A 14,030-nucleotide genomic window follows, 5' to 3' on the forward strand; every position below is an offset into this window, starting at 1 on the left:
AGATGGAGTCTCTGAGAGCGGTGATCTCGGGTCTGGAGGAGAAGGAATTCTTAGTGTCTCTGGATATCAAGGATGCGTACCTTCACATTCCAATCTGGCCGCCTCTTCAGGCTTATCTACGGTTTGCGCTGCAGGACTGTCACTACCAGTTCCAGGCCCTGCCATTTGGTCTCTCCACGGCACCGAGGGTGTTCACCAAGGTGATGGCAGAGATAATGTTTATACTTCGCAAGCAGGGAGTGAACTTAATTCCGTACCTGGATGATCTTCTGATAAAGGCGCCGTCCAGGGAGAGGTTGCTGGACAGCATTGGACTCTTAACCATACTTCTCCAGGATTACGGCTGGATTCTGAACCTTCCAAAATCTCACCTAGAGCCAACACGGAGGCTCCCATTGCTGGGAATGATATTGGACATGGAGTCGCAGAAAGTATTCCTTACGTTGGAAAAGGTATTGGTAATCCAGTCAATGGTTCGGGATGTCCTGAAGCCAACCTGGATATCGGTGCATCTGTGCATTCGCCATCTGGGGAAAATGGTGGCCTCTTACGAGGCGCTTCAATACGGAAGGTTTCACGCAGCTTGATCTGTTGTACAAATGGTTCCGGATGGCATCTTCACATGCATCAGAGGATCCGTCTGTCACCAAAAGCCAGTATCTACCTTCTGTGGTGGCTACAGATTTCTCACCTCAACGAGGCTCGGAAGTTCGGAAATTCAGTACTGGATCCTGTTAACCACGGACGCAAGCCTCAGAGGTTGGGGAGCAGTCACCAAGGGGGTGCAGTTTCAAGGTAGATGGTCAAGTCAGGAAGTTATCCTTCCAGTCAACATGCTGGAACTCAGGGCCATATACAACACCCTTCTGCAGGCGTGTTATCTTCTTCACGATCGGGCCATTTAGGTCCAGTCGGACAATGTGATGGTACAGTGACGTACATAAACCGACAGGGCGGAACAAAAAGCAGATTAGCAATGTCAGAGATGTCAAGAATTCTGCTCTCTGCAGAGAAAAAAACGCAGTGGCATTGTCAGCGGTCTTCATTCCGGGAGTAAACAATTGGAAAGCAGACTTCCTCAGCAGACACGACCTGCACCCAGGGGAGTGTGGCCTTCACCTGTAAGTGTTCACGTGCCTGGCACGTTGGTGGGGATATCCACAAATCGACATGATGGCCTCTCGTCTCAACAAGATGCTCAAGCGGTATTGTTCCAGGTCAAGAGATGCACAGGCTGTGGCGGTAGACGCTCTGACGACTCCATGTGTCTATAAGATGGTGTACGTGTTTTCTCCACTTCCTCTGATCCCAAGAGTTCTGAAAAGAATAAAAAAAAAGGGAAAAGGTCCAAGCAATACTCATTGCTCCGGACTGGCCAAGAAGAGCCTGCTACGCGGACCTTCTGGAGATGCTCCTCGAAGATCCGTGGCCTCTTCCTCTTCGCGAGGATCTTCTGCAACAGGGCCCGTTCGTCTATCAGGACTTACTGCGGCTACGTTTGACGGCATGGAGGTTGAACGGCTGATTCTAGCCAGAAGAGGGATCCCTAACAAAGTTATCCCGACTATGATCCAAGCCAGGAAGAGGGTAACGTCTAAATATTACCACCCAATTTGGAAGAAAGACGTCTCTTGGTGTGAGAGCAGAAACTATTCTGCTGTGGAATTTGACCTGGGACGTTTTCTACTTTTTCTGCAGGCAGGTGTTGATGTGGGCCTACGTCTGGGCTCCATAAAAGTCCAGATTTCAGCCTTGTCCATTTTCTTTCAAGAACGATTGGCTTCTCTCCCTAAGGTCCAGACGTTCTTGAAAGGTGTTCTGCGCATCCAACCTCCCTTTGTGCCTCCCACGGCACCTTGAGATCTAAATTTGGTGCTGCAGTTCCTCCAGTTCTGCTGGCACCTCAGTCCGGAGAGGTAGAGGTAATTATTCGACCCTGTTTTTGTCCCGAAACTCAGTGGGTCCTTCCGGCCTATACTAAATCTCAAATGTTTGAACAAGTTTGTGAGAGTCTCCAGGTTTAATATGGAAACACTGCTCTCCATTGTACTAGCTAGGAAACACGGAGACTATATGGTATCCCTGGATATACAAGATGCATACCTGCATATACGTTTTTGCCATATCACATCAGCAGTCTCTGCTATTTGCTAATGGCAACCTCCATTCCAATTCCAGGCTCTGCCGTTTGGACTGGCTACGGATCCTCGGCTTTTCATAAGGTCATGGCTGTTATGCTGGCTCATCTCCATCGCCAGGGAGTCAGCATCCTGCTTTATCTAGACGACCTGATAATTCTGGCAAATTCCCACGAGGAACAAAAATATTGAAAGCGCTGTCCAAGTTATGAGAGTATTTTTATTAAAATTAAAATTCTAAAATGCTGAATACATCCACATTTAATAAAAGGTATCCAATAATTCAATCAATAATCATATATATTATGGGAATTCTCTTTTGGTCCCACACCACTTAAAGATAATATGACTATGCACAGTGGATACAGTTTCAATACATCTTATCTTTCTCATTAAAACAACCAATAATCTATAGCCTAGACATAAGTATTCCCTCTATTAATAAATAGTGATTCTTCTGAGGAAACAGCCGTGGTAATCGGGCTGAGAAACGCGTCAAGAGTTGCTCCTGAGCACTGTGGATATAAGCTCTAAAAGCGGCATAGGAGTACCCAGTACGGGCATCAAAATTCTGCCTACCCAAAGTAGATGTGACACGGTGAGCCCGGCCTGAACTACAGCTACCCGTCCTGAGGTCTGCAGTGAATGCTGACAGCGCGACCTGGACAGAGGAAGGCGGGCCATTATACTTGGGACGGCAAAGTCTAAGTTCCAAGGAGAGGCGCAGCCGTAAGAAATACTCTGCCGGATACTGCGAGGTGATTGCCGAATCACCAACGGCGAGGAGACGGTGCAGTGCACTTGGAATAAGAATCGTATGCCCTTGGAGAGACGCAGCCGCAATTATATGGTGAGACACAACCATTATTTGAATATAGCCTGATTGGGAATACATCTAATATTGCTATTATCAAGAGGATATCAGACTTTCCAAGTTTCCATGTACACGGGGACGCCCGTGAAAGATCATCAGATATTTATCTGAACAATCCTGTTAAAGCATTTATTGATTAAACACTTCTGGTGATCCTAATAGTATACTAGTGAAGATTCAGAGACACTGAAAGTTCAGAACAAACAGGAATTCCCGGTCAAGGAACCCTTCCAATCACCAATTATCTCAGATCTGTCATTTATCACTGGAACTGTGGTTCTTTGAATTTAGGAAAGTCACTATTTATTAATAGAGGGAATACTTATGTCTAGGCTATAGATTATTGGTTGTTTTAATGAGAAAGATAAGATGTATTGAAACTGTATCCACTGTGCATAGTCATATTATCTTTAAGTGGTGTGGGACCAAAAGAGAATTCCCATAATATATATGATTATTGATTGAATTATTGGATACCTTTTATTAAATGTGGATGTATTCAGCATTTTAGAATTTTAATTTTAATAAAAATACTCTCATAACTTGGACAGCGCTTTCAATATTTTTGTTTCTTGTGTTAAAATTTGTCTGGGATTCAACACCCCATATTTGAGAGCGGCAGTCCATCTTTGGGAGGAATTTATTTATTAAGAATTAAGGAGGTTGAATAGCCGACACACACTAATTAGGTTAGCGCTTTCTCATAGTTTTTTCTTAAATTCCCACGAGGTCCTCCTCTGTCTTCTGCAACTGAAGGTAACATTTCTGCAAGCCCACGGGTGGCTTATCAAATGGAAGAAGTCCTCGCTGGTCCCAGCTCAGAGCATGGTGCACCTGGGGGGGTCACTCATGGACACACACAGTCAGATGACTGGTTCTGTCTCCAGAAAATGTCCTGAAGATTCAGGACAGGATAATATGCTTCCTCAGTTGTCATAATGTCTATACACTCGGTGATGCAAGTTCTTGGCCTGATGGTATTGGCCTTCGACATGGTAGAGTACGCTCATTTTCATTTCTGCCCACTACACAGGTTAATCCTGTCCAAGTGGGATGGTCTGCCTCATTGGATCAGATTTCACATGATCTCTTTGACTCCGGAGGTTCGCCTGCCGCTGTCCTGGTGTTTCCCGGACTAGCAAGAACAGGAGCCGTCCCTTCTGGGTCCCCGACTGGGTTCTGCTGACAACTAATTCCTGTCTGAGGGGATGAGGAGCGGTATTGGAGCAACACTCTTTTCAAGGTTGTTGGATCAAGGAGGAATCACTCATTCCAATAAATATTCTGGAGCTGAGGGCAGTGTTCAGTGCACTATTTCTCGCCCTAACTCTAGTACAGTACAGGCCTGTTCAAGAACGATCAGACAATGCCACCACAGTGGCATACATAAACCATCAAGGCGGCTTTCGAAGCCGCATGACGAGGATGGAAGTGTCAAAAATCCTTTTGTTGGGCGGAACGCCATCTGCCAGTCATATCGGCAGTGTTCATTCCGGGTGTCCTGAACCGGCAAACGGACTTAATCAGTCGCCAGGACGTGCACACCGAAGAGTGGAGTCTTTATCCAGAAGCTTTTCGATTCCTAGTGGACAGGTGGTGTCTACCTGACGTAGACCTCATGGCGTTTCAACACATTTATAAGGTTCCGGTCTTCAGGTCAAGGACCAGGGATCCTCAAGCAGCGTTCATGGACGCATTGGCGGTTCCATGGAAGTTTCGGCTGCCTATGTGTTCTCTTCAGTGTCTCCTGCCTAGGGTACTACGGAAGTTCAATAAAGAAAGCGGAATACCACTTCTAGTTACTCCAGCGTGGCCTCGACGGCTGTGGTCCTCAGACCGGCAGGGTCTATCGACAAAGCAAAGCATCCCTTTCCACTTCCTCAGCGCCCGGACCTCCTCGTACAGGGACCTTGTCTCTACCCAGACCTGGCCAAACTGGCCTTGACGGCATGGCTTTTGAAGCATCACTGCTGAGGGCCAAAGATTTCCGATGCGGTTATCCGAACTATATGTAGGCCCACAAACCAGCATATGCCTGGATTTAATACAAGGTCTAGAATTCTTACTTCACCTGGTGTTCTGATAAGAACTATGATGTCTCTGCATTCAGAATTTCCCGAATCTGGCTTCTCTGCAACGAGGCTTTGATTTAGGTCTCCATTTGGCCTCCCTCAAGGTTCACATATTTGCCTTGTCGGATGGTTTCAGAGAAAACTGCATCGTTCTGCTGCGGGGTACACTGGGCTCCACAAGGATAGACATAGGAGTGTAGAGTAGGATCTTTATCCGAGGCACCAACAGGCTGAAAAGCTTTGACTGTTCCCAGAATGCATAGCGCCGCCTCCTCTATAACCCCGCCTCCCTGCACAGGAGCTCAGTTTTGTAGTTGGTGCCGCAGATTGCAGGCACATAACAGAGGGGCTGCGCTAGGCAGCCCTGAGAAGAGCTTTTTAGAAGAACCGTCCTGTTCAAGTACAGTCGGACAACGCCACCACAGTGGCTTACATAAATCATCAAGGCGGCACTCGACGCCGCTTGGCAATGAAGGAAGTCTCACGGATTCTACATTGGGCAGAACGCCATCTACAGGCCATATCGGCAATATTCATTCCGGGAGTCCTGAATTGGGAAGCAGACTTTCTCAGTCGTCAGGACGTACATACCGGCGAGTGGGGCCTCCATCCAGAAGTGTTTCAACTCCTAGTGGAAAAGTGGGACCTTCCAGACGTGGATCTGATGGCGTCTCGACACAATCACAAGGTTCAGGTCTTCGGAGCAAGGACAAGGGATCCTCAAGCAGCATTCGTGGATGCGCTGGCGGTGCCGTGGAGGTTTCGGCTGCCGTACGTGTTCCCTCCGGTGTCACTCCTGCCCAGGGTAATTCGGAAGTTCAAGCAAGAAAAAGGAAATCTGCTTCTCATAGCTCCGGCGTGGCCCAGACGGCACTGGTTCTCAGACCTGCAGGGCCTATCGTCAGAGCGTCCAATTCTACTTCCACAACACCCAGACCTCATCGTTCAGGGCCCCTGTGTCTACCAGGACCTAGCCCGGCTGTCTTTGACGGAGTGGCTCTTGAAGCTTCCGTCTTAAGAGCTAAAGGGTTTTCTGAGGTGGTCATTCAAACTATGTTACGATCCCGGATACCCGATTCGGCTCGGATTTACTATAGGGTCTGGCATTCTTACTTTGTTTGGTGCGCATCTAACGATTATGATGCTACCAAATTTTGTATAGCCAAGTTGTTGGCTTTTCTTCAGCAGGGCCTGGACTTAGGCCTGCGTCTGGCCTCCCTCAAGGTTCAAATATCTGTATTGTCGGTGTGGTTTCAGAGAAAAATTGCGACTTTACCCGATGTGCATACCTTTACTCGGGGTGTGTTGCGTATCCAACCTCCCTACGTCCCGCCTGTGGCTCCTTGGGACTTGTCGTTGGTTTTGGAGGCGCTACAAGAGTCTCCTTTTGAACCTCTTGGTTCAGCTGATCTTAAGTGGCTTTCCCTTAAGGTGGTGTTTCTGCTGGCTATTGCTTCAGCTAGAAGAGTGTCGGATTTGGGTGCCTTGTCTTGTAGTTCCCCATATCTGATATTTCACCGTGACCGAGCGGTTCTTCGGACTCGCCCCGGATATTTACCTAAGGTGGGTTTTTTCGTTCCACCTTAACCAGGAGATTGTGTTTTCGGCACTTGTTTCTCCTGATCTGTCTCCCAAAGAGCGGTCTTTGGATGTGGTACGGGCTCTCAGTATCTATGTGAAGAGAACTGCTTCTGTTAGGAAATCTGATTCTCTTTTTGTGCTGTTTGGATTTCACAAACGGGGCTGGCCTGCTCACAAGCAAACTTTGGCCAGATGGATTAGAATGGTGATTGCACATGCTTATGTGAAGGCTGGTCTATCAGCTCCTGCTCACATTACGGCCCATTCTACTCGGTCTGTTGGACCTTCTTGGGCGGCCCGCCGTGGTGCGACCCTTGAACAATTGTGCAAGGCGTCTACGTGGGCCTCTGTGAACACGTTCATAAGGTTCTATGCCTTCAATACTGCCGCATCCCAGGACGCCGGGTTCTTGTGCCCGCTACAGTGCGTCCCCTCCCATAAGGAACTGCTTTAGGACATCCCCTATGTCTATCCTTGTGGAGTCCAATGTACCCCACAGCAGAAAACGAGTTTTATGGTAAGAACTTACCTTTGTTAAAACTCTTTCTGCGAGGTACACTGGGCTCCACAAGGCGCCCACCCTGACGCACTTAGCTTCTTTGGGTTGGTATGGCATTAGCCGCTGACACTACTCCTGTCGTGAGAGAGTGTGGTGTATGTGACTACTAACCGTTGTCGTCTCTCTTCCTACTACTGCATTGGGCTGGTTAACTAAAAACTGAGCTCCTGTGCAGGGAGGCGGGGTTATAGAGGAAGCGGCGCTATGCATTCTGGGAACAGTCAAAGCTTTTCAGCCTGTTGGTGCCTCGGATCAAGATCCTACTCTACAGCCCTATGTCTATCCTTGTGGAGCCCAGTGTACCTCGCAGAAAGAGTTTTAACAAAAGTAAGTTCTTACCATAAAACTCGTTATACCTGACGTTCATACTTTCACCCAGGGAGTACTTAGGATTCAGTAAGAGTCTCCAAAGAACCTTAAATGACTTTGGTGGACCTTAAATGGCTCACGGCCAAGGTCCTGTTCTTGCTGACCTTTTGCTTCGGCAAGATGGGTGTCGGACTTGGGCGCTGTGTCCTGTCGCCCACCCTAATTGATTTTTCACAGTGACTGGGCAGTTCTACGAACTCGACCAAGTTATTTGCCTAAGGTGGTGTTATCTTTTCACCTTAACCAAGAGATTGTGGTTCCAGCCTTTATCTCTTCTGACTTGTCTTCCAAAGAGTGTTCTTTGGATGTGGTAAGGGTTCTCCATATTTATATGGAGAGGACTGCCTCTATCAGGAGGTCAGATTCCCTGTTTTTGTACTGTTTGGGTTACATAAACATGGCTGGCCTGCGAATAAGCAAACCATGGCCAGATTGAATAGAATGATGATGTACAAGCTTATGCGCAGGCTGGACTTCCAGTTCCTGCTGCTATTAAAGCCCATTCTACTCTGTCTATTGGACCTTCTTGGGCGGCCCGCCGTGGCAGATCCGCAGAACAATGTGCAAGGCGACTACATGGTCTTCAGTGATTCTCATACCCTCTAAGGCGCGTTCCCTCCCTTGAGGAACTGCTTTAGGACATCCCCGATGTTTTTCTGTGGAACCAATGTGTCCTGCTGTAGAAAAGGAGAGTTATGGTAGACTTACCATTTTAAACTCTCTCTTTCTGCGAGGTACATTGGTTCCACCGGGTGCCCACCCTGACGCACCTTGCTTCTTTTGGTTTGTATGGCATTAGCTGCTTTTCCCTTCTCCTGTCATGAGAATGTGGTACTATGTGACTAACATCTGCCTTCTCTCTTGCCTGCTCCTGTAATGGACTGGTTAACAAAACTGAGCTCTCAATGCCTGGAGGTGAGGTTTATAGTGGAGGCCCCAATGCATCCTGGGACAGCCTAAAGCTTTAGCCTGTTGGTGCCTCTGGATCAAGATCCACCCTACACCCCAATGTTTTCCTATGGAAAGAGAGTTAACAAAGGTAAGTCTACCATAACTCTACTTTTTGGAGTCTTATGACAGAGTAACTCAATCTTAATTCTCTGTACGTGCAGCTGGCGCACTGAATTTATGCATTCAGCTGAGCAAATTCCGACCGTGTCCTAAAGCAGAGGTTGCTGGTGATAGTATCATACACATACTGCAGTCTTCTCAGCATGCTCACTCCCGGACACTTCCAGGCCTGCCTGGGATAACAATGATATCTGTGCAGTTACATTGCATCCCAGTTATAGAACTAGAGATTGCACTGGGCCAGTGCCTAAATTTACAGTTTCCTTCCACGGTCCAAATACATTCTGGTAGATTAATAACCTTTTCACTACATTTTGCCCTGGTTCGGTAATCCGTGTCTCAGCGATGCCCTTCTTTCTTAGTGAATTAATAGTCTGAGTATTACTTGAACTTACCAAATTCCTCTATCTGTAGGGTTACGTGACAAGCATACTATAAGCACAAAGAACACTGTTTTCAGTATTAACCCCTTCACTGCGGAGGACTAAAGGGGATGAGGCACCTGGCATCTAGAGGGATGGAGTCCTCTTTCAAAATATGTGCCATTAGAACATGGCTCTTCAACCTGCAGCCCTCCAGATGTTGTGGAACTACACATCCCAGCATGCCCTGCCTCAGATTTAGCATGCCTTAATAGTAAAATTGTGGTAGGACATGCTGGGTTGTGTAGTTCCACAGCAGCTGGAGGGCCGCAGGTTGAAGACCCATGCATTAGAAGATAATGTCCGGTGGATAGTGCGAGTATCAGACATTAATCCCCTACACTGCAGAGAAATCATGAACTGGTATATTGGCAGGAGGGCACCGCCTGCTCTATTGCACCCATAATTATATGTGTGAGTGTAGGGACAGCCAGATATGATAAAAGGGGATTCCCCTCTTTTAAAATCTGGCCCTTTTGTTTCTGTTGTCTTATGGTAACCTGTGGTCACTAGACAATATCAGCTACTGCTATCAAAATTTTTTTTTCCAACATTGTGCCCATCTCCCCCACCCTGGCCAGCACACGAGGGGACATCCTTGTTTTAAGGTGGAGTCTTCTCTTTCAAACAATGTGCCCCCTTAGTAGTTATTGTCTGGTGATCACCAGTCAGTGATTTAGGAGCCCATTTATCATACAATATTTACGGCCATGTTGCTAACTGCAAATGTTCTATATCCCGGCAAAGTAAGGAGGAGGGATCGCAGAAAATATCTACAATACCTGCTGCGATCCCTCCATTGCCACTCCCTGCCGCAACCCTCAAGGGTTTCTATGGAGCATGCGATGCTGCCCAATTTACGAATATCCGAAATGCAAAACATTCCAGATATTGGCCCCCACAGCTGCCGCCATCTTCTGAATGCGTATCCCATTGTAGCCTATGGGCTACACTTGGAAGATGTAGTTTCGGCAGGGTTCCCCAAGAACCCTACGCCGGAAATGGCCGCTGTGCGCGGCAGTCGTGATGACTGCGCATGTTCAGTGGCCCCGGCAGCATACTCAGCGCATCGCAGATACTGGCTCCTTTCGGAGCCCTTGTACTTGCCTGTGCCGGGTGACACATCCACCCGATATGATTGCATTCTGCAGTGCGATCTAGGTGTGATATTAGTGCCCGGGATTGTATTGCATATGCGCTCATTGGTAAATGGGCCCCTTAAAAAGCACACAGAAAACAAACTTTTTCAAGTGCAGGGTTTTTTTTATTGGTAAAAACCTAAACAGAGAATCCTTCTTGTTGCATTTTGGGAACAGTGACTTAATACCAAGGCGAGGACTACAAAGTATTTATTTGTGGTGTTCGTAAAGAAAAAATAAATCACATTTTGCTTTTGGTTCACTTTCTTGAAATTTCAACTTAGGACAGTATTCAATTCTTTCCGTCCTCTCCTGCCCCAGTTCACGCCCTCCGTCAGCTATTCAGTTGTTTCTACCGATGGGTGCAATATCATCATTTCATTCGCAGCCCCCAGGGGTGTAGAGCTGAAATGCGCGAAAAGTGATCCGTTTGGGCCGTTTTTATTTGACGTGATCTCCACCAATTAGGGCACTTCATCCTTACACTGTACCAAACAGTGCTGCCCCCTCGTGGCCACATTACCAAGAGCATAGTATAGATAGCCACACCATGTCTTACTCTGTCGTGATAATACTTTTGCTTTACATGGGGAGAAAACCAGTAGAAAACAAACTGGTATAAAAGTGTATGCAATAGAATTTCGCACTTGCAAGGGAGATTAGAAAGTTCTACATAACACTTTGCTGCAGCATGTAATACAGACGCGTCAGAGCTACAGATGTAGTTGTAATCCTCATCCACTTAGTAACACATCATGTGTATTCCCCACAAGATTTAGCTCTGCCTGTGATTCAGCTTGTAAGGATGATGATTGCTTTGACTCAGTGGCATAACTCCACTGAGACATGTTCTGCAGCCATACTCCATGCTTATATCCTTGCATGTCGCAAGTTGTGAGCCCCATCTTTCGTTTTGCACCTCTCAGCTGGTGCTTTCCCTGACGTTAGTACGCTATCCTCATTTGGCATGAGCACAGGGCATGTTTTGCACGTGAAGCTGACAAGTGTCCCTTTTATGTCCTCTGATTTTGTCATTTATTTTTTTTCCCTCCACTATAGCTGCAAGAGCAAGCTGTATTCACCCAAGCTGCCAAACACCAGCGTGATCATCCCCTTCCACAACGAGGGCTGGTCTTCCCTCCTGCGCACCGTGCACAGCGTCCTCAACCGCTCCCCCCCGGAGCTGATCGCCGAGATTGTGCTGGTGGATGACTTCAGCGACAAAGGTGTGTGGGCTTTTCTCCCAACGCTGCATTGTCTAGGGGTCAAGCTTCTGCTGACGGAATGCATTTTCAAGGCAGTGTGATGGATGTATACAGGTGGATGTCATACTGGAAATGCATCAGGGGACGGCCAGTAGAACAAACTGTATTTTGTGTCCAGTCATTTCTTTTTTTTCTTTTTTTTATATATATGTATTGGAACGTTAAATAATTTATTAAATGAATGTGAAATAAGAAGCATTAACGGGGTTATGGACCCTCAAGGGGGTGATTGTACACCCTCCTGCAATGTTTACTATGTACATTGCTTTTTATTTCTACCTTCTAATCTTTTCAGCCATGTCTTTCTATGAGCAGATAGTTACTTATTCCAGGGTGAGGAAATAGTTCTGCCAAAATAATTAATTTAACCCCGAATAAAAACGACAGGAGCAAATCGGGTAGCAGTTGATTTACTGACGGACACAATACCGACGGTCATAATCCCGACACCCATTGACCGACAGTCAAAATACCAACATTCATTATGCCGACATGGTCAGAATACAGACATTTGACATGTCGGCGTTTTAAAGGAATTTTTGGCCAAAAACAGACTTGCTCATACTTTACCATCCCAGTGGACCTGGAGGGGTAATATAATAGCGAGCCATGCGAGGGGACGCGTTACAGTTAGACTGTGTCCTAAATGGCATTGACACCAATTATTATTATTTTTTAACAACTCATGTCGGTATTTTGACATGTCGGCATTTATTATGTCTGTATTCTGACTGTCGGCATTTTGAACATGTCAGCATAATGTATGTCTGTATTTTAGACCATGTCAGTATTTTGACTGTAGGCCAATGGCTGACGTGAGTATGACCGTCTGTATTGTGTCTGTCAGTATATTATACTGAACCCGAGCAAATCAGTGTTGTACAACTGCATAGAGAGCAGTAACAAAAGTAAAATACTGTAACACAGAGCGGTAGCATTTCATTTAAATGATCTGTTTGCCTTGGGCTCCCCTAACCATTTTAGGTTTATTGATAATCATGGCCTGATTTGAGTAGGGTTTACAGTAGGGTCCGACAAACCCCAGGAGCCAGTGTACCTTACTGTGTGCCCTCCTTGTATAAGGACATGTGTCCTCCTTCCTCGGGCACTGCGGTGTCATGTTGTGCTTGTAGAGAAGGCTTCATGTAGGCTCTATGGCAGAGGTCTGTAATGACAACTCCGCTCTGAATGCTGACAACAGCATCTATTTGATGCCCAGAATGCTGTGTACAAGCTCTAATAATAGAAAAGGTTGAGAGTTAAAGATGGTTACTCAGGGAAGGTTATAATTGTTACAGGACGACGTGGGCTAATGATGACTGGAGTGATTAAGAATTCTGCTTATATTGATGAAGGGGAGATGATGAGGAGACAGCATGTTCATACTGATGTAGGAAGGGGACATGTTGATGCTGAGGAATATGATGAGGGGGCAGTGGGATGAAGAAGGGTATTGTGTGGTTAATGAGGATGCTAAAGAGGCGGGTGAATCTGTTTGAGGAGTGAGGGAGTATGAAGAATAGAGTGGGGGGGGGGGGGAGGATAGGATATCGAGGAGGGTTATATGCAATGAAGAGGGTGTAATGTTTGTATCTAGCTGTATGTAGCTGTTTGTTCAGCATGCATTACCCAGAAGATTTAGTGCTAAGAGTGATTTGGTTAGGATGATAAATTGTCAGCGGCCCTTTACTCCTCTTTTCACTTCTTATTACCCCTCTCAGTCTTGATTCATCAGTTGTACGCTCTGTTTGAATGGTGAAGTCCTGTTGGGAACCGGAAAGCAATTTCTTTTGTCAGTATAAGTCCGGTCAGTTCTCTCCTCTTTATCTCTGCAACTGCTAAGGATATATTCTCTGGTGTGCCTGCATTTCAGGCGTTTGCTGCTTTATAATACTGTGCCTTGCCAAAAGGCACATGCCTTCTGACAAAACAGACATCATATGTGATACATTAGATGAGTAAAAGATTTACATGCAAGAGAAAAAAATTATATTTAACATCATAGTAATTTCTCACCTACTAAATCTTAAAAAAATGAATATGTAAGTTACAGTTACACCCTGTGGATATTTTGGATCTTATGAGTATACTGAACCTCTTTTCCATAGTCCCCTCTCGCATGTCTCCACCTAAGCAATGCACAGTTTCAAATGGCCCATTTATTGAGCAATGTCTATGGACCAATCACTGGTAAGTGTGAGAGGTTTCCAGATACACAAAAAGTATTATATTTGCAAAGTGAACATTACAATTTATTCGCCAGAGGAGTCTATGCAAATTGCGTGCACTCAAACCACTTGGTGAAGCATTTGGACCAATCCAAAGCAGGTATGTCTTCTACATGCTTGATAAAAGTCTCCAGTGCAGCTTACTGTGACTCAAAATGAATCCCATGCAAATTGCACTTGATTTGTGGGAAGATGAAGGAGTCACAGGTGGCTAGGTCTGGACTGTTCGTCAGATGACCAAACTCCTGGATGTGTTCATGGGCCAGAAAAATCCATAATTTTCTCTATCGTCCTAGTGGATGCTGGGGTTCC

At 46.2% G+C, this 14,030-nt stretch overlaps 1 protein-coding gene across 2 annotated transcripts in view; it reads left to right on the top strand.

Annotated features, from left to right (window-relative positions):
- GALNT10 (polypeptide N-acetylgalactosaminyltransferase 10) overlaps nucleotides 1-14,030 on the top strand; it is a 382,115-nt gene that overhangs the window by 167,222 nt on the left and 200,863 nt on the right. For both annotated transcript variants that reach the window (XM_063928357.1, XM_063928356.1), the window contains exon 4: nucleotides 11,285-11,451. In XM_063928357.1, the coding sequence (XP_063784427.1) occupies nucleotides 11,285-11,451 (167 nt within the window). The remainder of the gene's footprint in view (nucleotides 1-11,284; nucleotides 11,452-14,030) is intronic.

The sequence above is a fragment of the Pseudophryne corroboree genome, chromosome 6 (assembly GCF_028390025.1).
Source record: "Pseudophryne corroboree isolate aPseCor3 chromosome 6, aPseCor3.hap2, whole genome shotgun sequence".
Taxonomy (NCBI): Eukaryota; Metazoa; Chordata; class Amphibia; order Anura; family Myobatrachidae; genus Pseudophryne; species Pseudophryne corroboree.